This window comes from Ailuropoda melanoleuca, chromosome 10 (assembly GCF_002007445.2).
Source record: "Ailuropoda melanoleuca isolate Jingjing chromosome 10, ASM200744v2, whole genome shotgun sequence".
In the NCBI taxonomy this organism is placed as follows: domain Eukaryota; kingdom Metazoa; phylum Chordata; class Mammalia; order Carnivora; family Ursidae; genus Ailuropoda; species Ailuropoda melanoleuca.
The window spans coordinates 22,729,490-22,753,857 of NC_048227.1; the positions used below are offsets into that span (position 1 = coordinate 22,729,490).

Below are 24,368 nucleotides of genomic sequence, written 5' to 3' on the forward strand. Positions count from 1 at the left end.
GGTAGTCCCTTCATTAAAGCCTCTCTCTTTGAACATTGGAGTGAATTCCATTTCATGCCAGAATTCTGACCAATCCAACATTTTTAAATCCCTAAAGTTCCTCCCTTAGATTCCAGGTAGTCCCACAAATACGACTCATTTACTCAACCTGAATGCCTACTGTTTACTAATGACTGTATTATTGTATGAAATATATATATGCACATATGTATATATATTATGGACATGAAAGTACTTCGGAAACTATAATGTGCTAAGCAATTGTAACTTAACACTATATAGTCTACCCTGTTAGAAAAGGGGAGAAGTAACTGTGTGACTTGGTTTGTTGCTAAAAGGTCTTCCCTGATCATTCTAGCTTAAGTAGCCCCCTACTTCCATCCATTAGGCCCTCTGCCCTCTTTTATTTTCTTCAGAGCATTTATGCCTATCAGAAATATCTCATTTTATCTTTATCTGTGTATGAATTTATCCATCCATCTATCCACCCACCTACCCATCCATCAATCCATGTGTTTCTTATCTAGGTCTCCCCAAACAGAAATACAAGCTCCACGAGGATAGGGAGCTTAATAGTGTATATCACAAATGTATCCCTGATGCCTAGAGCAGTCCTTGGAATGTATCAAGCCCTTAATAATAAATATCTAAAAGATGACTGAATAATATGTATATATATACATTTTATATGTGTGTATAGGATAGGTATTACATTGATTTCATATATATCCACACGTATATATTTACCCGTACAGGTAAACATCTGGAAATGTTTAACTGCCAATAGGGTCACAGCAGACATCTCTGGGAGGTGGGATTTTAAGATATATACACACATACACACATACATACATACATACATGTATATCATGCATCAGAAGATCAGCTTCTCCCCAGGCTTGAACATGGGTGAGCAATTGCTCATAATCTGAATATCAAAAGTGAAAAGTCCAAATGTGATTGGGCTGTCCTTTGTCCTTTGCTTTTAGGTGCTCAGAATTTGAGACGAAGCTTGAAAGCTACAACAAGGAACTGGAAGGGTTTAGGAAACGTGAAGTGATGAGCACAGAAGAAATGAAGAACAATGTTGAAAAGCTTAATGAGCTTTCAAAGAACCTAGATCAAGCACTGATGGAATTTGAGGTTTGGGGTCTTGGGGTCTGGGGTTGGAGACTTAAATGATTGTCCTTCCCTGTTGCTTCTGCTTCTTGATTTTGTGTTTTCCTAACGCCACGTGTCAGGTGGATAGTATTGATTGGTGAATTGACCAGTTTTTTCATTGGTGCTTTCAACTACCTTTTCCCACAACCCTACATTATACCAGCTTTTTTGTTAGTCATTGAGGACACAGAGAAGAAAGTACAGTAGAATAATTGCTCACATAGATTGTGTATTTTTTTTTAAAGATTTAATTTATTTATTTGACAGAGACAGAGACAGCCAGCGAGAGAGGGAACACAGGCAGGGGGAGTGGGAGAGGAAGAAGCAGGCTCATAGTGGAGCAGCCTGATGTGGGGCTCGATCCCATAATGCCAGGATCACGACCTGAGCCGAAGGCAGACGCTTAACCGCTGTGCCACCCAGGCGCCCCAGATTGTGTATTTTTATGTGCTCAACAATGTACAAAGGGCTTCTTATGCAATATGTCACTTAATACCCATAACAAACCTTTGGCTAGGTACTATTATTGTCTCCATTTATCTCTATTTAAAATAAGAGAACTAAGGCTTGGTGAAGCTAAGTAAATTGCCCCGAAGGTCAACTTGTAAGTTCTTTAACCATTAAAGTTCTTTTTTTTTTTTAAGATTTTATTTATTTATTTGAGGAAGAGAGTGAGTGAGAGAGCATGAGCAGGGAGGGGAGGATCAGGGGGAGAGGGAGAAGCAGGCTCCCTACTCAGCAGGGAGCCTGATGCAGGACTCAATCCCAGTACCCTGGGATCATGACCTGAGCCTAAGGCAGACACTTAACCGACTGAGCAACTCAGGCGCCCTAACCATTAAAGCTCTTTTCTTATACAAGTCAGCATAAGAAGGGGCAGCATCATGTAAATAGCTAAAGTACATATGAAAATTGTGAAAATGGGGATACGGATATGGTAGAGTAGGATCAAAGATGATGGAGTAAGTAGCAAATTATCCTAGAGGTTCATCCAGCTAGATCTTAGCTGTCACAACCCTCAGAGGTAGCAGAGGGACTTTCTTACTCGAGTCCATGTCTTACTTTCCTCTTTCTCTCTCTAGATGAAAGAGCATCTTCCTCAACTTGGTTTTCAAAGCACTGAGGAATTTGCCATCATGCCTTCTAGGGTTCAGAAAACCACCCACCCAATAAACAGCGTCCCCTTTTACCCTGCAGTTGATCAATAAGGAGGAGGAACTGTTGGAAAAGGAAAAGAGTACCTTCCCTCTCCTGCAAGTCTTGATGACCCACAAAGTGCCTTATGAGCAGCTGTGGCTGACAACATACGAGTTTAGCATCAAGTCAGAGGAGTGGATGAACGGTATGCTCTGGGCTCAGTCTGCTGGGACATGGTAGCTGATGAGGTAGTGGATCCAACCCAGCCAGTTCTAGAATAGGATTTGGACTTCAGATTTAAGCTAGACTTTTTATCATATTCTTATACTCTGGATTAACACAGCCACACAGTCAAATTTTTCTGGTGTGACGATGATGGGAAGTGGGGATTGAAGAGCCAGACCTGTTGCCAGGGTAAAATAGAAGAGGCAGCCACCCAGAGCCATGGATTGCAGAGGCACAGAGGGGAAGAATAAGATAGCATGTCCACCACTGTGCTGCTTCAAGAAAGGCCAGAGTGCCACAGACATCTGAAAACGACTCTTTTTTCTGTAGGTCCTGGAGGCTAGAGATAAATGGAGGAGATAGAGTCAACAGGACTTAATGACTGATCTGATATGGGGCAGGGGTCAGGGAGGGAGAGGGAAGAACCTAGGGTGACTTCCAGATTATTGGCCCAGGCGATTTGGTGGAAATTGCCATCACTGAGCAAGAGAAGTGACAAATTTGTTGGGAAAAGAGACCTATCAGCTTGAATATACCAAGTTCAAGGTGTCTGCAAACACCCAAATGGGAATATGGATTAGCAGCTGAGTATATCAGCCTGAAGTTAAGTTATATGTTTGGGGGGGGTGACTTATATTGGGGAATAACCGAATGTAGATTACAATTAAAAGTCATGAATGATGTCACCTGGGGAGAGTGCGTATGAGCAGAGGACAAACTCCTGAGACCCTTAGAGCTGAGCTTGGAGTTTGCTTCTAGCCCTTCAGTGTTATAAGCACAACTGTGATGAACATCTTTGTCGCCAGTTTAATGGATGCAATTATGATCATTTTCTTAGGATAAATTCCTGAAAGTGAAATGGCTAGATCAAAGGTCATGTGATGAAAATTATTAGGATTTTAAAAACTGGTTTTTTGGTTGTTGTTACTATCTTCCAGAAAAGTTATGTTTTAATTTATTACCCTTCTGGCAGTACTTAAGAGTACCCATTCTTCACACCCTTCACAAACCTGGGAATAATAGCTTCGAAAACTGTTTTTGTCGATTAATTTTTATTTTTATGTTTTGTTGATTTAATTTTTAAATTGGTATTTTTTATTTAAAAAATTTTCATTTTCACTGGTGTTCATTTTTCCAAGTAATCAGTTGTATCTATACAATTATAATATTTTACCTTATTTATTTATTTGCATACCCTTTTTTTAATTCACTGTTCTGTGTTGACTAGCACTTCCAAAATGAACAGTGGTAATAATGGGCACTCTCATCTTACTCCTGATTTTAATGGGAGCTCTTGCAGAGTGTCACCTTTAAGCATGATGCTTTTTGTTGGTTTGAGATATAAATTTTTATGGTGTTAGGGAAATATTTATAGCTTACCAAGTCTTTTCATTAGGAAGAGATATTGTACAAAAAATTTTTTGCATTTAATTTTTTAATTTTAAATTCATACACAGCAAAAAGGATATTCTTGGCATATAGTTCTATAAATGTTCACACATATATAGATTCACCACAATCAGAAAGCAGAAGTTTCATCACTTCAATAAAATTTCTTGTACTGCCCACTGTAGTCACACTCTACCCCCAGCCAGAAAATCTGGCATTGTTGAGCTCTTCATTGTTACCATGGTTTCCTCTTTTGAGATTGTTATATAAGTGGAATGATCCAGTGTGTAACCTTTTGAGAGTGCTTGTTTCACACAGCATACTACTTTGAGATTCATCCAAGTTATGGGTTATAACCATAGGTCCTTCCCTTTGATGCTGGGTTAGTATTCCATTGCATGGATATACCACTTTGTCTACCCATTACCCATTGGTGGATTTTTGGGCTGTTTCCAATTTCAGGCTGTTATGAATACAGCTGCTGTAAACATTCATGCATGAGTTTTCATGTTGACATTAAGTTTTCATTCCTCGGGGGTAAATGCCCAAGAGTAGATTGCTGGGCTGTATTTAAGGTTTATATATAACTTTACTTCAAAAATGTCTTATAATAATAAAGTATCCCTAATTCCTCCCTTCCATCTGTTGTGTCATTTCTGTTATTCATTTCATCTGTATATAAACTGTAATCATCAAATATATTTTTGCTATTATTATTTTGAACAAACGGTTACTGTTAGATCAGCTAAGAATAAGAAAAAAGTATTTATTTTACCTTCACTTATTCCTTCTCTACTGCTTTTCCTTTCTTTACCTAAGTCTGAGTTTCTGACAAATCCTTTTCCTTCTTTCAAGAACTTCTTTTAACATTTCTTGCAAGGTAGGTCTACTGGCAACAAATTCCATCAATTTGTCTGAGAAATATTTGTTGCTCCTTCACTTTAGAAGGATGATTTCTCAGGATAGAGAATTTTAAGGTTGGTGTGTTTTTTCTCTCAATACTTTAATTTCATTCCACTCTCTTCTTGTTTGTGTGGTTTCTGAGGAGAAGGGGAATGTAAAGCTTATCTTTGCTCTTCTAAAGGTATGGTGGTCTTCCCCGCCCAGCTTTTTTCAATTTTTTTTAACTTTGATATTCTATGGTTTGAATATAATATGTCTAGATGTGGTTTTTGGCATTTATACTGGATCTGTGGCTTGGTATCTGACATTAATTTGTGAGAAATTCTCAGTCATTGCTTCAAATATTTTCTCGGTTCCTTTCTATTTATTCTCCTTCTGGTATTTCCATTACCTGTGTGTTACACATTTTGTAGTTATCCCACAGTTCTCAACCATTCTGTTCCATTTTTTCCCCATCTTTTTTTCTTCTTTTTGATTTTGGAAGTTTCTAATGATATATCCTCAAGCTCAAAGATTCTTTCCTCAGCTGTGTCCAGTCTACTAATGGACCCATCAGAGATCTTCCCATTTCTGTTACAGTGTTTTTTCTGTCTTGCAAAGATTTTATTGCTGTTATTTATTTTTTAAAGGATTTATTTATTTATTTATTTATTTATTTATTTATTTGAGATAGCATGCACACATGTGAGTAGGGGGAGGGGAACAGAGAGAGGAGGAGAGAGAGAATCCTTGAGCAGACTCTCTACTGAGAGCAGAGCCCAGTGAAGGGCTTGATCCCATCACCCCAAGGTCATGACCTGAGCTGAAATCAGGAGTCTGACACTCAACCGACTGAGCCACCCAGGTACCCCAGTTATTGCTATTCTTTAGATTTTTTGGATCATCTACATAAACAGTCATGACATCTGGAAAACTAAGACATTTTATTTCTTCTTTTCCAATCTCTATGCCTCCTATTTCTTTCTTGTGCCTCATTGTACTGTCTTGGGCTTTAAGTATGATTTTGATTAGGAGTTATGAGAGTGAACATCTTGACTTCTTCCTGAGCTTAGGGAAAAATATTCCATCTTTTACCATTAACTATTAGGGATTAGTTTTGTTTGGGTTTGTTTTTTTAAAAGCACTTTATTATAGTGTGATTGATGTGTAAAAAGCTGTGGATATTTCCAGTATACAAGAGTATTATGGTAGTATAGGTTTTTCATAGATGCCGTTTATCAAGCTGAGTAAGCTCCTTTCTATTCCTAGCTGGTTTAGAGGTTTTTATCATGAAAAGATACCGAATTTTGTCAAATGCTTTTTCCACAACAATTGATATTATCACGTGATTTTCTTTTTTAGACTGTTAATATAATGCATTACATTGTTTGATTTTTCAAATATTAAACCAGCCTTGCATTCCTATGAAAAACCCCAATTGGACATGATGTATGATTATTTTTATATATTGCCTGAACACTACATATATTTCTTCTTTTCAAAAAGTCTTAATTTTTGATTACTCACCTCAAAATGTCAGGCTGATGAAGCGTGTAAAATTAACAAGGCTTTATTTAGTCTCAGTAGCCATGAAAGAAAAGTGTTTCTGAATAAATTTGCAACATCATGATGCAAGAGTTAATATCGATTTGAAATGTCCAAGGGGAAGAAAGCAGCAGCATGGAAGGATTTCGACTGAATATGAAACCCAAATACTAGAAGATCCCTATGAAGAAAAGGAGGAGAAGGAAATTAATATTTTGGAGTGCTTCTTAAAAAATGAGGGGTCTTTCTTTGTTTTTTGTTTTTTTTTTAATCTTAAGATAATTTCAAGCTTAGATAAAAATTGCCAGAGTTGTACGAAGAACTCCTCCATCCCCCACTTGTCAATATTTCACAGTGTTTGTGGAGTACCTTTCCTACTTCTGTAATAGCATCTGCAACCACCACTAACAATCGATTCCCTACCCGCACTTGCATTACATGCCAGGCATTGTGTTAAACAGCCACTTAGCTCACTTAGTGGTCATGATCACCTGCCAGGGTGTCCATAATTACCCCTGTATCATAGGTGATACTGTTGAGGCTTAGAAAAGTTCAGGAAGATACCCCCAGGGTTTCATAGGCTAAGGGGAGGTTTCAGATCCAGACCCAACTCCAAAGCCTGTGCCTATTCCAATATCTATACCACGGACACCATTCTAACTTCAGGAAGTTAAAGGTGCACATGACTAACATCCGCTTGGTGTTCTGATCCTTCCCTCATCCCATGTTTTCTATTTCAGGACCCCTCTTTTTGCTGAATGCTGAGGAGATCGCAGAGGAAATAGGGAACATGTGGAGAACGATATATAAATTGACCAAGACCCTAGCTGATGTACCTGCACCCAGGCGGTTAGCAGAGAATGTGAAAGTCAAGATTGAGAAATTCAAGCAGCACATCCCTATCCTCAGCATCTCCTGCAATCCAGGAATGAAGGACCGGCACTGGCAACAGGTCCCTGGCACTCCCCTACCTAGCCCAACCCATACCCAATCTATACCTGGTCCTGCTAGCCCTTTGGAAGGCAGGAACCAATTCTGGGTCAGGCTTCTCCTTTCTGAAAGGGAGAATCTACTTGAGGATAAAGGGGCAGTAATGGGAGGGAGGACAGGAAACAGGCAGAATAGGGGGTGAATTGCCTGCCTCTTTACATGAACAGGTTGACCCTTTTCTTTGGGGACCCCATTGCTGATGGTTGAGTATTGCTTCAGCCAGCAGCCGCAAAGTCCCTCCTTGTCTGCCTTCCTAAGCAAATGGCTGCTCAGGGTCCTAAAGAGTGATAAGGGCATTGAATTACAGTGCAAGGGACCTTGATTTGTCTATTGACCTAGGACAGACAAAAAAGAAAGCCACACCTTTTCTGGGGGCCTCGTGACAATGCCAGATGATTTCTGCTTGGGCTGACTATACTGTAGAGCCTCATTGTCCAACAGGCTATGTTCAGAAATAACATTTCACTCTTCTTTCAGCCCTTTGAGTCTATAAATGAGAGTAATAAATATTCTCCCTAAAAATAGTTGGGACTTTTATAAGCAACCAAGTGTGAGGGTGATAAGTGCGGTGTGAACACTGTGCAGAAAAAAGAAAACTCACTGTGTTTCTAAAATAATCATCACATTCAAGGGCTAGCGATGGCCTTGAAACGTCCTCTACCGAGGAGTTGCTCTGTGTGGAGGTAGAGATGAGACTGGCTCCCTGTAGGCAGATTTCTCTGTGATTTGGCCTGGAATCCCTCTCTGGGAACCATGCACAAGACTGAGGACAAGTCTCTGGAAGGACCCAATCTGAGAGCACACCCATTACCTTTCAGAGAATGAAGTCTGAGCTAGAAGCATTTTGATCTCTCTGGGAATACAGAGATCTTGATACATGAGGGATTCTGGAGTTTTCTGTGAGAAAAACTGCTTTTAATTTTCCAGAAAGCCTTGAAACTCAACACCTAAGTAAAGGGTGTAAAGGAGGGCAGGGGAGAGGTCATCTGAGTAGACTTCTGGTCTTGCATTGCCCCAGCAGAGGGGTCTGCACTGGGTTAGCTGCCCCCACTTATAGGTGCTCACAGGGTGCCTCTCCCCATGGACCAAGCCCAACTAGAGCTTTGACCCATTTGGAGGGCTGGAGAGGTTGGAGAGACAAGTGGCCTTTGGTACTGCGAGGTCTCTCCATGAGATGACACTATAGAAAGTGCCCTTGTCAGTGACACATTTAAACACCCTCCCAGAGACTCGGAAGGCAGTCTCTTCTCCCTGGTGCTTTCCCCGTGATGATGCTCTATTCACGTGTGGGCACTTCAAAAATACCAGCTATTCCTAGACATTCATAATTCTCATTTACAGATCACTCAGATGGACAGATTGGGAAAATTATTTAGAATTAAAAGAGCAATAATAGTAATAGCTCGAACATATTAAATACCAACTATGTTGTATACTTTGTGTGGATTCCCAACAGCCTTTTGAAGCAGGAGCTATCATTGTGTCCATTTCACAGATTATAAGAAAACTGAGGCTTAGAGTAAGTAAGTTGTCACATGGCTAGTAAGTGGTGAGAGAGGGAATTGGAATCTAGGTGTGTTTGACTGGGGGGAAATGGAACAAGAAATATTAGGTTAAAGGGGATAGTAAGCCATAGATAAGAGTAGAGTATAGCTCCAGGATGGTTACTCCTGAGTAATGAGCCCCTAAAGTGGAAACTCAGTGGCCTGAATAGTTAACAGTGAGCTTAGAGAGGAAAGAAGTCACCATAGACTCAGAGCCCCTTCCTGCCTGCACTGTAGGTCAAACCACAAGCCACCCTAGTGATAGCCGCCAGCCTGGGGAAGCCATTCTCTGCCCTAATGCCTAACTCAGGAGATCCATTTGCACGGGTTCTGGCCCTGGCAGGGGACTCTGAGGGTTAAACCACCTCTAGCTCTTAAGGCTACGGGATGGATCTTCTGGGGATGTGGGGTGTGGGGCAGCTGTGCTGTGGTTTCTGATCATTTCCCAGAACTTAAGCAGGAAGGGCTAGTCCCTTGGTCTGGGGCACAGATATTAGCAAAGAGGTTGCTAACTGTGGCTTAAAACAAGATGGAACAGGGTGACATTTGACCTTAAGAGGAAACCATACTGATGTATACCAAAGCTGGCTCTCTAGGACAGTGCTGCCCAATGAAAATAATACGAGCCATAAGTCTAATTTTAAAGTTCTTGTAGCCACATTTAAAAAAAAAAAAGCTACAAACAGGTGAAATAAATTTTATGAATATATTTTACTTAAACATATTCAAAATATTATTATTCAATAGGTAATCAATGTAAAAATGTTAATATGATCTGTCACATTACATTTTTCATACTAAGTCCTTGAAATGTGGTATGTTTTTACACTTAGAGCACATCTCAGTTTGGGCTAGTCACATTCCAAGTTCTCAATAGCCACAATAAGCTGGTGGCTCCATATGGGACAGGGCAGCTGTAGGCTCTTAGAATTAGAAAACCAGATGCTTTGTTAGTCTCTGTAATTAACAAAAGCAATTAAAAAACACAAAACTACCAATCTCTGATTCTTTCCTATGGGCCAAGTACTATGCCAAGTGCTTTACATAGTTCTGTCATTTAATCCTAGAGAGAGAACGTGTTCTAAGCTGTACTTTGGTATTAGAGAATAAATCAAAGCCCAGGGTCACCAGGAACATTTGTGTAGGCTGTGCACTCCACAACTCTGGGGAATGCAGTTTGTGTGAACTACAGTGTGAATTGTACTTTTTAGAGTTATGCAGTGTATAACCTTCACAACTGTACATAGACAACCTGAGAGACTCACTAGATGTGATGGAGAAAAGCTTTTTAGGCAGAACTGGGTCCAAGTCCCAATTCTGCCATTTATTAGCTGGATGGTCTTGGACAGGATACCTATTTTCTTTGTCTCAGTTTCCTAATATGTAAAGCAGGAATAATAATACCTTAGTATCTTCCTCATCATATTGGGGAATGAAGTAAGTGCATAAAGTTCTTAAAACACTGCCTACTTCCTAGTAAGCCCTCCATAAATGTTAATTACTTCTGTGATTTCCGTTATCTTAGCGGTCTTCCAGGTGTCCTCAGGCCCTGTTTGATAAGCCATTTGAATTATCTGGTTCACTCACGCTGTCACTCTGTAAATACTTATTGATGCCTACTGAATGCCAGGCCTCAGGGACACATGGCTAAATAAGACAGAACAGGCCCCAGCTCTGATATTCCTTCCCTCTCGGACATCCCGTCATCCTCCTGGGGCTGGACAGAGACAACGTTGGGCGGTAGGTGAGGTTTCTCCTAGAGCCTCATTCTCCCTCAGGTCCTCCTACTACTCCTGAGTGCATGGAACCCTCATCCTCCCCAGATCTCTCAGTCCTTGAGAAAAGTGTTCAAAGCCTTCAGAGACTTCACGTGAGACCTCCTTCAGGGGTATTTTCACTTAAAAGACAAGCTTGGGGTAGCATTTACACCAAAGGAATGGGTAGAATGAGTGCTAACCAGTCCAAAAAGTTAACATGTTGGGGTGGAAAGGAAGATATTTGGACAGAGGGGGTTTCTTTTCCTCCCTTCCTAACATCCTCAGATCATAGAATTGGGGGGTCTGCCTGTCCCATGTACTCATGACTTTCTCCTTTTACTCAGCAAACAGTTACTGCAGCTTCTGTCATAGACCAGGCTTTGCACTAGGCTCTGGGAGCACAAAAACAAACCAGATCTTGTTCCACCCCCTAGGATGCTCACAGGTCGGTACTAGGCGAGTGCTGGTGGGCAGTGATCCCCAGTAAACCAGATAGAATGCAGCGTGGGCCCAAGGCTGCCTCCCACTTTTTTAGACCTGCACCATCCAATTCAATACCCACTAGCTATACGCAGCTATTTAAATTTAAGTAAAACTAAATAAAAATTAAAAGTCAGTTCCTCAGTCACACTGGGCACATTTCCAGGGCTCGATGGTCAAATGCGACCGGTGGCTACTGTAAGGAACAGCCCAGACTAGAACATTTCCGTCATCATGGAAAATCTACTGGCTAGTGCTACTTTGGACAACATGCATTTGTTTTCCTTTTTCTTCTGCAGATCAGTGAGATTGTTGGCTCTGAAATAAATCCCACAGAAACAACTTGCCTCTCAAATATGCTGGAATATGGGTTCAGCAAATTCATTGACAAGTAAGACTCCTCCTCCCCCCTTCAGGAAGCTTCTCAGTCAAAGTATCTGACTTCCTACAGGATATGACTGGCCTCCTATCAGGCTGTTTTTCTCCTGGTTCAGGGTGACTTACGTGTTTTTAGTAACCACCCCCTCAGGTGACTAGCTACTGGTGACACTCAGTTTCAGTTGCCGAGAGGATGACGGATTGTGACTAGAAAATTGAGTCAGAGATTTTATTTCAAAGGAAAATTAAAAAAAAAAAAAAAGTGCTTGGAAACTGAACTCCAAGCCCAGTGACTTCAGGTAAAACCATTCCACCTTTCTGGGATTCAGTTTCCTCTTTTTAAACAAGCAACAGTAAACAGGAGTGGCTCTCTGAGCCCTTAGGAGTCCAAGAAACACGGTCAAGTGAGAGCATTCTTCATTTGCTCTCTTCTTTTCTCCAAATGCCCCTAGAGTCTTGTGTGCGGGAATCTGTACTATTCAAATTGCTGTTTTCAGGACCAGATATTCTGAGGACCCTGATGGATCCTTCAGGGCAGAGGATGGGAGATGCTGTATTGCCTGGACCAGAGTTCCTGTTGGACAGCTGGGTTCAGGTCTAACTGTACACACACGCTTCTCTGGGCGTGGCCCCAGACCAGCTGCCTCAGCATCACCTGGGAACTTGTTAGAAATGCACATTCTCAGACCCCACCCCAGTCTGCTGAATCAGAAATGCTGGTCATGCACCCTGCAATCTGTGTTTTAACCAGTTTTTCAGGTCAGCATGTCCAGTGCGGGAGCCACCAGCCACAAATCCTACTGAGCCCTTGAAATGAAACTATTCTGTGTCAGAGGTGCTGGGATTATACATAGGGGCTGGATTTTAAAGGCTTATTAAGGAAAAAATAAAAGCAAAATACCTAGTAAGTTTTAATATTGATTACATGTTGAAATGATAATATTTTGGATATACTGTGTTAAATTATTAAAAATCCATTTCCCCTGTTTCTTTTTTTACTTTTTAAAAATAATGGCTCCTGGAAACTTAAAAGTGAGGTACGTGGCTCACTTTTATTGCAAATGGGCAGCGCTTCTCCAGGTGATTCTGATGTATGCCAGAGTTTGGGATCCCTTCTCCATTCCCATGGGAATAATGGGTCTAATCTAAGGTGCTCCCAGGCCCCTAATTCTCTCTGCCACCTGAATGCTTGATGCTCCCCACCCCCAATGCCACGATTATAGGCTTTCTTCGAGAAGCAGCCTAGAGACACGTACCTTTCTACCAGGTGTAAGTTATTTCATTAAAAGGCCACATTTGTCCCCTTTAAGATAGTTCTAAGAGATACCAACTATTGAACGTTTACGCTGCACCAAGCCTTTAATAAACATTAACCAATTTATCCATCACCATAACCTAATGTTGTAGCTACCATTATTATTCCTGTTTTACAGATGAGGAAATAAGTCGATTTGAGTGATTAGGTAACTAGCCAGAGGTCACAGTAGAAACTGAAAGAACCAAGACCTGAGCCCAGACTTGGCTGACTCCAGAGCCTTAACCATTACCTTGTACCACCTAAAGAATAAACCATCTAAGGTGACAGAAACCAAGCAAACACACAGCAAGTCTGCCACTTGCCATGCCAGTGGGCTCAACTGTGACAAACCCAAACATAGTAACACCTTGGCTGAGTTGTTTACCTCTGTGTGTCTCAGTCTCCTTATCTGTAAAATGGGAAGAAGTATAGTAGCTGGGTGATTAGAGTTATAGTGGGGATTATGACATAAGACGTATAACCTGAACTGAGTTAACATCGAAGTTCTCAGCCACCACCAGTGAGTGAGATGTGACATCCCCTGTGCCCCACCGTCCCACAGTTAATGCAGCTTTATCACATGTGCCTCACTGTCCATGACCTTCTTTAGCACCTTGGGGTAAGATCAACCTTGATGGCCTTTGAGGACTCCCAAACTTATTAATCCTTCCCCCGTACAATTATTTGCATAATTATAAGTCGCAAAGCATGTTGCAAACATTTTAATTATACCAACAACCCCTGATATATGCAGATGGGGACCCTAAGGCCTGTCAAGTGACATGGTCATGGCCACACAGCCAGCCTCCTTGTCTCACACCCATCTGAGTTGACACCTGCCTCTATTAATTATTTCCTACATGCACACTCATTGTGGTCATCTCCCAAGAAGGCCACATTTAGGATGATGACCCTGCTGCTGAGGTCTTGATTAGTCATTCTTTGGAATGTGCCTCATCCACAGCCCTGAATGAGGCTGCACGAGGGTTCTCAGCTCTGTGTAGTTGGCCCTATTTGGCTGACCACATGTGAATAATTCTCTTGCTCCTTCTCACAAGGAGAGGGGAAAAGGCACATTGTGGGGGGTGGAAGAAACACTGGATTAGAAGCCAGAGGAACTGGTGTCTAGACCTGGTTCCGGCACTCCCCAGCTGCAAGTGTGGCTCTGTGTTTCAGTTTCCTGACCTACATGTAAAGACCAGTTTGTCTCTTCTGCAGTCAGGCTTGCAATGAAAGACAAGTACTGAGGCAGAGAGAATAATCCCTCCTTCTCCTTCCAAGAACTTGGCTTCCTGGTTCTCCCCAATTCCCAGGCCCCACCTGAGTTTAGGACCCATCTCTCTGTGTGGAAGCAAGAAGAAAGGAACTTGTTTCCCCCCTTTCTGTGGAACAGAGGGGCTAGAGATGTGGACCCAGCATTTCAGGAAAATAGCAGTGGTTTTTAAAAAGGTAGGGACAGAGGTACCTGGCTGGCTCATGAAGTCAGAAGAGCATGTGACTTAATCTTGGGGTTGTGAGTTCGCCCCACATTGGGTGTAGAGATTATGTAATAATAAAAAAAAAGTAGGGACAGGAAGTAGAGCAAAGCCATTATGTAAATTAGCAGAAATTCTAAGATTCAAATAGGTAGTCAGAATAATAATTCTGGAGTAAGGACTAAATGAAAATGGGGAAAGGGAGGTCTTGTTTTAATGGCTTTAAAAGAGTAGTTCTCGACTGGGGATATCCCCCCCCCCCCAGGGAGACATTTGACAATATTTGGAGACAGTTTTGGTTGCCACAATTGACAAGAGGTGGGAACAGGGGAGTCTGTTAGTGGCATCTCATGAGTAGAGCCCAGGGATGCTACCAAACACAGGACAACGGACACGACAGCCCCCATCCCAACAGAGAATTAATTATCCACCCTGTATTAGTTCGCTAGGGCTGCTGTAGCAAATGCCATAGACTGGGCAGTTTAAACAACAGAAACTTATTTTCTCCTAGTCCTGGAGACTGGAAGTTCAAGATCGAGGTGTTGGCAGAATTGGTTTCTTCTGAGGCCTCTCTTCTTGGTTTGCAGAAGGCCACCTTCTCCCTGTATCCTCACGTGGTCTTCCCTCTGTGTGTGTCTATCTTAATCTCTTCTTATAAGGACACCAGTCATATTGGATTAGGACCCATGCTAATGACCTCATTTTAACTAAACTACCTTTTTTAATTTTAATTCCAGTGTGATGAGCACTGGGTGTTAGATGCAACTGATAAATTATTGAATATTCCATCTGAAACTAATGATGGCTAATTGAATTTAAATAAAAAATTTAAAAAATACTAAAATTTTAATTCCACTATCGTTAACACACCATGTTATATGAGTTTCAGGTGTACAATATAGTGATCAATAACTCTGTATGTTATTCAGTAACTGAACTACCTCGTCAAAGACCCTATCTCAAGTAGGGAACCTCACATTCTAGGATACTGGGGTTTAGGACTTCAACACATGATTTTTAGGGGGGAAACAGTTCAGCCCATAACACAGTCCACAGGCTGCTAGTGCTGAGGGTAAGAAGCCCTGTAAAACATCGGAGCTAGCTGGCACATCTTAGGGTTGGTTAGTAAGCATTTTAGTAAAATTAAGGGCCTTTTGAATTTATCTTCAGGGTTAACCGAAATTCCTCCTTTGCCATGTTTTCACTGCCCTCCTCCTATTGACATTGCTGTTGCTGTGTTCTCTTTAGACTGGAACCCATTGGTGCAGCTGCCAGTAAAGAGTACTCTCTGGAGAAAAACTTGGAGAAAATGAAGTCAGACTGGGTTAACATGACGTTCAACTTTGTAAAGTACAGGGACACTGTGAGTGTCAGCCCCACTGCCCAACCCCCTGAGAGCAGCCCATTTATTATAGCTTACAGAAAGGAGTCATTCAGAATTGCAACAGAGCTCAGGAAGGAAGGATCCCTAACTTTATTTTTTAATTTATTGTTATTGAAATATAATTGACATGCAACTTTGTATAAGTTAAGGTGTACAAGTGTTGATTTGATACATTTATGTATTGCAATATGGTCACTACCCTAGTGTTAGCTAACAGCTCTGTGATGTCACGTAATTATCATTTCTTTTTTGTGGTGGGAACAATTAAGATCAGTCTCTTAGCAACTTTGGAGTTTTTAATGTGGTCTTGTTGTCTGTAATCACTATCCTGTGCATTAGATCGTTTCCTTCCATCTGCCTTCATGTGCCAGTCATTCTTCCTTCCAGGCCCCACAGGAAGGGTGCATTTTTTTAAATGAGAAAGGCCTTTTGATTCAGAGCCACAAGCTTTCTCAGTGCAAAGGAACTGAACAAGACAGCCGAATTAGCATCTCCCAGGGAGGGCTTCCCCACCCCTGTCCTTCAGAAGCATACCTGGGTAAACAATGCTTAAAACATCTCAAAACAAAAAAATTTTTTTTCAGGCACCCCTGTTTTTTCTAACGTGCAGTGCAGATTGAGAATCTCCCTGTCCCCCAGGCTGCATGTTATCTTTTTGTGACTTCTCCACTGCTTTACTTTGAATGGTCAGGATGCATTGATTTCATGTGAATAAGAACTGTAGCTGAGCCAATGGAAAGGAGAAGAACTGGGGCCTCTCTCAGCAGGACCAGGTAGCTGAGGATGCTAGCAGTTCAGTGCTACACAGCCTGATGGGATTAGATACTGCTGGAGGCTGTTGGACTGGGGTGGGGGGTTGAGCTGGGCAACCTGGGAACAGCTCAATTGCACCTGGCCCATTTAAGAGTTTTTGAGTGATGCAGCTAATAGACAAGGATTGACAGCAAAAGGGAGTCACGGTATCATTTTTATTAAGAGCTAGATACACAACTTCCAGTGCAGAGCTACTGGTAGAGGGTAGATGAGAAAGTATATCCTAGCCCAAATTTAACCACCCAGATGTAGGCTTCAAGGAAGTGAAAACAGAGCCAGAAAGGCCAGACCTGCTAGAGAGGAGCAGACTCTTCTCAGCTTGCTCACCACGGTGGCCCAGGAGAAAGAGTGCCATTCATAGGAGCTGACCTTCAAGGCACAGTAACCTTAACTACTAGCAAAAAATGGCCCCATTAGAGTATGGGCAGAGGGTCCCAAACTTTTTTCTGCTTGTGGCGCCTTTAGTGTCTTAGTACTTTTTTCATAGTTCCTCTCCCTGGGCCAAAAGAAATTCCTAACAGCTTTGTTTACGAACTAATTAAGTTCAAACAACTTTAGTAAGTATTTGTATCCAATCAACAACTGTGTTAAGAAATACATATAAATTGAAAGAAAAAAAATTGCATTTCATTTTTGAATAACAGCAAATTGCTGAGTTTGCTGCAGTGCCCAGAAGGCCCTCGGCACACAGTTTGGGAACCACAGGTCAAGGCCCAACCAGTCCGATTAGCAGCTATCCTGCCTGAGGATCAGCTTGCCAGCAAGTGGACAGGGAAGTAGGAACATAGAGAAGGGAATAGAACAACATGCTCCCCCTGAACCATCTCATCCCCAAAAGATACTAGTTGCAGGTCTGGGCTGGGACTGTATTTGATTTCTGCAAAGAAGGTCAAGAAAAAATGTCTTTAAGAACACTTTCAAGGAAGGGGGCCTGGGTGGCTCAGTCAATTAAGTGTCTGCCTTTGGCTCAGGTCCGTGATCCTGCAGTCTGGGATCCAGCCCCAAGTTGGGCTCCCTGCTCAGCGGGGAGCCTGCTTCTTTCTCTCCCTTACCCCTCCCACTGCTGGTGTGCTCGCTCTCTCTCTCATAAATAAAATCTAAAAAAAAAAAAAAAAAAAAAAACACTTTGAAGGAAGAAAAATAGAAATTCCATCCTCTGTGAGACAGATTTCTGCCCCACTTGGGTGGACATCTGAGCTGTGGGGCCTTTGGAGATCAGCATGAAAAGTGGGGGGTCTTGTGGTTTTGACAGCTCAGGAAATCTTTATTTGCAGGATACAAGCATCTTGTGTGCAGTTGATGACATTCAGCTGTTACTTGATGATCACGTGATAAAGACCCAGGCCATGTGTGGCTCCCCATTCATCAAACCAATAGAAGCAGAATGCCGGGTAAGAGGAAATGAGGTTGAGGGTTTGTGATGTCTCATTAGCTCCGGGTTTGTTGCAGGAGGGAGAAGACTTTTAAGTTCAGTTAACAAAGCAGCTCAGTTTTTCCTGATTGGAAAAAATAAATAACACAAGACTGAAAGCAGTAACCATCCAAGTAAGCATATGGCACACTGAGCCTTTGCAACAGTCTGCCAAAAGAGAAGATGAGATGATTTTAATGCACTGAATAAAAATACATTTGGAAAGTATTTTATGGGCTAGAGTAATCTAGAATGTAAACTACACAAGGGTATGGGTTTTGGCCTCCTCTGCTCATTGTTTATAGAAATGGCATAAGCTGGGGCGCCTGGGTGGCACAGCGGTTAAACGTCTGCCTTCGGCTCAGGGTGTGATCCCAGCGTTATGGGATCGAGCCCCACATCAGGCTCCTCCGCTATGAGCCTGCTTCTTCCTCTCCCACTCCCCTTGCCTGTGTTCCCTCTCTCGCTGCTGTCTCTATCTCTGTCGAATAAATAAATAAAATCTTAAAAAAAAAAAAAAAAGAAAGAAAGAAAAGAAATGGCATAAGCTAAGGGCACAGAGTCTGGAGCCAGACTGCCTGGGTTCAAACTCTGGCTTCACCCCTTGTTGTTTGACCTTGAACAAGTTCCTTGAACTGTTGTATGTCCATTTCTGCATCTGTAAAGTGAGATTTGTAATAATATCTCCCTCATAAATCTGTTGGATTCATTGGTTTCACATACATAAAGCACTCAGACCCATTACTGGTCACAGTGTAAGTATTATGGCTGCTATTATTGTTGTTATTCTAAAAAAAGAACTACATGACGCAAGGACTCTTGTTGGTTACTTTCATTGCTGAATCCACGTTGCCTAGAGCAATGACCAGAACGTAGGGGGGCAAATACTTAATGAATATTTGTTAAATGAGGAAACGAACAAATGAATAAATAAATCCATCCAATTTGTTCAGTCACTGGGCCTGTGTTGCAGAGCAGCAGGTTAATGATTCAGATATCAAATGCTAAATTCACAGAAGTGGGAAGAAAAGCTGGTTCGTGTGCAGGAAATTTTGGATGCCTGGTTGAAATGCCAAGCCACCTGGCTCTACCTGGAACCCATCTTCAGTTCAGAGGACATCAGAGCCCAGATGCCAGAAGAGGGCAGGAAATTTGCCACTGTGGATAGTTACTGGAAATCACTCATGTCCCAAGCGGTAAGTTTTTACTCCCTAGCACATCTCACCATCAGGAATGTGGGTTGCCATACAGATGTTCCTGATGGTGCATCATAGCCATGTCCCTTGAAATTTTTAAGTAGACAAGATTTTTTTCAAATTCGATATCTTTATAAATTTTTTTCTGATTTTGAAACTTACTGTTACTAAAAATTTGAACATAGAAATATGTAATACAGAGAACGGAGGCCTTTTGAAAACCCACCTACCTACAGGCCACTGTTAGCAGTCTGTATAATTTAGCTATCATTCCTAACAAGGTAGGAGACTTTGTCACAGGATAATGCAGTAAAACATCTATAGATTGAGGATTATTTTAGAATTCAAATTCTCCTCCATATTCAGTTGCTTGTTTTTTTGTTTTGTTTTGTTTTTTTTAAGATTTTATTTATTCATTCAACAGAGAGACAGACAGCCAGAGAGAGAGGGAAGACAAGCAGGGGGAGTGGGAGAGGAAGAAGCAGGCTCATAGCGGAGGAGCCTGATGTGGGGCTCGATCCCATAACGCTGGGATCACGCCCTGAGCCGAAGGCAGACGCTTGACGACTGAGCCACCCAGGCGCCCCCATATTCAGTTACTTGTTTAACAAATGTTTATTTGGTACCCAGCATATATTAACAGAAAATACTTGAAGATAACTAGAATATGATTTGTGCATTCATAGAATTCACTGCCTTGGGAGGAGAGAGTCTTAGGTAAACAGGAGAGCTATAGTAGAAGTATATACAAACAGCTTTTAGAACACAAGAGAGTGATTTAGTTGCCTGGGAGCATCAAGAAAGGCCTCCAAAGGGGGCAACATTAGAAACAAGCCTTGACAAATGAGTTCACTGGGTGTACAAGGCAATCAGGACTATCTATTAAGAGATGATATCTTTTTCCTTTTTGAAGTCAAGTGTGCTCAATTGAGGCTCCCTTGTAAAGAATTTATCTCAAAATTTATCTGCTCCAGTGGGCATTTATATTGCCCAGCAGGTAGAGCCGGTTTTCATGATATCCTGCTTCCTCCAACTCTGTTTTGGTTCAGATTCTTTGGTTGCAAGTATTAAGTAACACAAATTCAACTGATTTTAGATTGTAAAGGTCAAGTTGGCTGATTTTAAACTTTAAAGATCAAATTGGCTTTATTAAACAATTCATAAATCAGGCAGCCTCCCATCTAACAAAGGGACATTCCGAGGAGTTGTACAAAATAGAAGGTTTTTGTAGAAGGAGGGAGTCAGCCACATCCAGAGGAATAGGATCATGTTGTATGAGCATTCACCCTTGTGGAATTAGGAGGCTAAGTTAGCTGGGCAGGGAGGTCAATAGTTGATGGACTGGTCATACACTCACTACAATGATCAGTCTCAGAATCTGGGAACCCCATGGTGATTTTCACTTTTTTTGATGCAACTTAGATGAAGGATACCAGGGTTCTGGTGGCTGCAGATCAGCCACGGATGGCTGAGAAGCTTCAAGAAGCCAACCTTCTGTTGGAGGACATCCAGAAGGGGCTGAATAATTACTTGGAGAAGAAGAGACTATTTTTTCCCAGGTATTTGGTACTGTTCTTTTGTTTGGAGTCGACTTTTTGACCCATTCATAGGTAGAATTACATTTTTCATCCTGAGAGTTGGCTTCTACCAACCTATTTCATAGTCTTTCCTGGTTCTCCATTCTCCACAAGACAGCTCTCAGGGGAAGGGAATGTCTTCACAGTCATTATTTAGAATGAGGTTGAATGGACACCAGTAGGGGCCAAATCCACACCTACGCCAGCCATCATGGTCAAATGCCCAACTGAAGGGATATCATAGTCATGAGTAAGAGCCTAGACTTTGGAGTTAAACAGACCTCGGTTTGAGTCCCAGCTCTTTTACTTAACTAATCTCAAGAACTTGAGCAAATCTATCTGAGCCTCAGATTCTCCACTGTAAAATAGAAATATAGTGGTGGCTCTTACTCATATCTTTGTGTGGATCAATGAAATAATGCATGTAAAGCATTTGGCTGTCGAAGCTGTTTAAGAAATGTCAGTTGAATGTTTTTGCCATCAAATGTTGAAGTTTCTGGTAGGTACGTTTAAAAATATTTGACTCTTTTTTTCCCACAAGAACCAGTGTTCTTCTGCATAAAAGTCAAAAGTCATTTTAGAGGGCTGGTTGCAAAAAAGAGGGTCCTCATTCCTGATAATCTGTCCATGTGTGGCTCACCATGGATGGTCACTCCATGTCATTTGGATGTAAGTTTGATCCCAATGCACTTTTAAGAAAAGTAAATTTTAGTGTTCCATTATATGGAGACAAAGTTAGTTTCTTGCTTTCCACCACAAATTTTCAAAAATTTGTGTAGGATTCAGAAATGTCCTGGTGTGCCTGAAAAGGCGAATTTTTAATTTATTTAATATTAATTTTGTGATGTAGATAGCCATATATGGCTAATGGCTTCAGGATTGGACAACACAAGTAAGCACAAATAGTGGAAGGAACCTCGATTTGGAAGCACAAAACTTAGGAAGAGAAAACCCCTGAGATTTGGGCTTTTAGTCCTATTCCCATTACTGTTATTCCTTATAAAAATATGACCAATAGTCAACATTACCACAGCATTTACCATATGTCAGGACACTGCCCTAAGTGCCTTACCTGTATTAACTTATTTAAATTCACAATAATCCTATGAGGTTGGAAACATTATTATTATCTGCCTTTTACAAATAAGGAAATAGTAACTTGCCAGAAAACACAACACTGGTAAATGGACAAGCCAGAATTCAGTCAGGCAGTCTGTATAAAATACTGAATTATTTAACCTCTCTGAGCCTCATTTTCTCCCTAAGTTCCACACACACACCCCATCATGAATATCTCAATGTGTCTTTAGGCATTTTTATAGAATTAAGTCAAGCACTGTGAGAAAACACTTTGAAAATGTTTTTGAATAATTTCACATATTTGAAATTAATTTTATCTTGAAAATACAGAGTGCTAAATAATGATTTTATGTTATACAAGTTTTTTAATAATTACTCTTATGGCCACTGAGCCTCATTCATTATCACACTTGATGAATCCATAGAGATCACCTGTTTGAACTTTACTTGGCAGTGGGAGATATTGATATCACTAGATATTGGTAAGTTAGTCAGCCAACAAGTCATTATTGAGCTCTTCTTACCTGCTTAACACTGCAGCTATAATGCATTAGTTTGCTTTGCTGTGTAACAAACCTCCCCAAAACTTAGAAGCTTAAAACAGCAACTGTTTATTTAGCTCACAATTCTGTGGGTTTTCAAATAGGGCTGGGATCAGCTGGATGGTTCTTCTGGTTTAGCCCAGAGGTTCCTCTTGTCTCAGGTGGATGGTTCCTCTGGTCTCATGAGGACTCATTCACGTGACTGTAGTCAGCTGGTAGTTGATGGCCTCAATCACTTGTCTAGTGGTTGGCTTCCTTTTGGCTGAGGCAGCCAGGATAGTTGGGCCATGTGTCTTTCATCCTCCGGAAAGCTAGCCTGATTTATTCACATTGTGGTGGTAGCAGGATTCCCAAGGCCAGCAAGAGTGGAAGCTTTAAGGCTTCTTGATGTCTAGGCTTGGAACTTGCACAAATTCACGTTTGCTACAGTCTATTGGCCAAAGCCCGACACAGAGCCCGGCCAGGTTTGAAAACAGACTCTACCTCTTGTAGGGAGGAGCCATAAATATTGTGGCCATTTTTATAATCCACCATATACAGTGAAGACCATAATCGTGTGGTCCCTCCATTATGGGACTTTCAGCTTGGTGCTTATAGTAGAGGTTTATACCTTTAACATTCAGGTTTGTGGTTGCTGCTTTAAGGGTCTGAGCAAGAGAATGAGCTTATCATTTCTAACTTAGAACATGGTCAAAGCCTCTGCATGTAGATAGTGATGTGATGTGTTGTGTGGTCCAGGAGCAAACAGTCAAGAAAGAATTCTTGAGTCATTTTCAGTGCAAAAAGGTAGTTCTATTAAAGCACAGGGACAGGACCCATGGCAGAAAGAGCTGCCCTGGGATTGTGAGGAGTGATTGGTTGTATACTTTTAAATTGAGGGGGTGAGGTAGAGACAAAGGATTGTCATGTGTTAAAGAAGACTTACGGGATCCTGGAGGTCTGGCTAAAGTTGCTTTTTGCCTCAAGCAAAGCCTTAACATTAAGTCAGTTGTGAGTTCCTGGAGGAATGTCATACTCTGCCTGTCTCAACTATTCGTCAATGGGCTGCAAAATGTAAGGAAATTTAATTTTACCTAATTTTCCTTTTGCCTTTGTGTTACACATCAGATAGGTTTATTAATAGCATACTTATTTCACACCTGCAACATGTCATACCTGGAGATGAGGAAAGACAAGGAGGTCTTCTCTCTCCTCCTACTCAATACTGACTATGTATTAGAATCACCTGGGATTTTAAAAATATAAATCCCCAGACCCAACCCCAAATCAATTTTATTAGAAACTGGGCAGTGCAACCTTGGTATTGGAGTTTTTTAATAAGCTTCACAGGTGATTCTAAAGTGCAGCCAAAGTTGAGAACCACTGTCCTATCCAGGTTTATCCCAAGAGGAAGCACTCTACCCCCAAACCATATCAAGCTTGTATATATCAGCTTTCATCCTTTCTCTTGCTCTGAGTCAAAACTGTCTCCACCCTCTATGCCCCAGATGAAAAATGGTGAAGGGGAGTGTGCCTTAAAGAAGACTCTAAAACATGGCTGTTGTTCACAGGGTGTTCTCTACCTTTTAGGGAGTATCACCTCATTGGGAAAATACATTCTCAAAAGACATTCCAGTTACCATCTTCCTTTGCTTTGAAATAGGTTCTTCTTCTTGTCAAATGATGAGCTGCTGGAGATCTTGTCAGAGACAAAGGACCCCCTTCGTGTGCAGCCACATTTGAAGAAGTGCTTTGAAGGAATTGCCAAGCTAGAATTTACAGACAATCTGGAGATTGTGGGCATGATCAGCTCAGAAAAAGAAACCGTTCCATTCAAACAGAAAATCTACCCTGCTCAAGCCAAAGTAACTTTCCTCTTACTGATTTTCATTCTTTTCTCCATAACAGAGCAATACAGAGAAAGCAGAGAGCATATTGATTGGTTACGCACTTGAACTCAAGCTCCATACTACCTGGGTGTGGAACACCTAGGTTCCACAGCTTAATGACTGGACAACTCTGGGAAATTGCTTGGTCTTTCTGAGTCTCAGTTTGCCCATCTCTACAATGGGGGTGATACTGCAATCCATGTGACACACTAAATTTATGGAAGGACTTCAACCAAA

General features: G+C 41.4%; 1 protein-coding gene across 1 annotated transcript in view; it reads left to right on the plus strand.

The window, feature by feature from the left end:
- Positions 1-24,368, plus strand: part of DNAH3 (dynein axonemal heavy chain 3) — a 174,459-nt gene that overhangs the window by 42,585 nt on the left and 107,506 nt on the right. Inside the window, exons 18-26 of the mRNA XM_019808319.2 lie at positions 990-1,143; positions 2,359-2,503; positions 7,080-7,291; positions 11,410-11,501; positions 15,509-15,623; positions 17,732-17,848; positions 18,885-19,064; positions 20,487-20,623; positions 23,906-24,107. Of these exons, the coding sequence (XP_019663878.2) occupies positions 990-1,143; positions 2,359-2,503; positions 7,080-7,291; positions 11,410-11,501; positions 15,509-15,623; positions 17,732-17,848; positions 18,885-19,064; positions 20,487-20,623; positions 23,906-24,107 (1,354 nt within the window). The remainder of the gene's footprint in view (positions 1-989; positions 1,144-2,358; positions 2,504-7,079; positions 7,292-11,409; positions 11,502-15,508; positions 15,624-17,731; positions 17,849-18,884; positions 19,065-20,486; positions 20,624-23,905; positions 24,108-24,368) is intronic.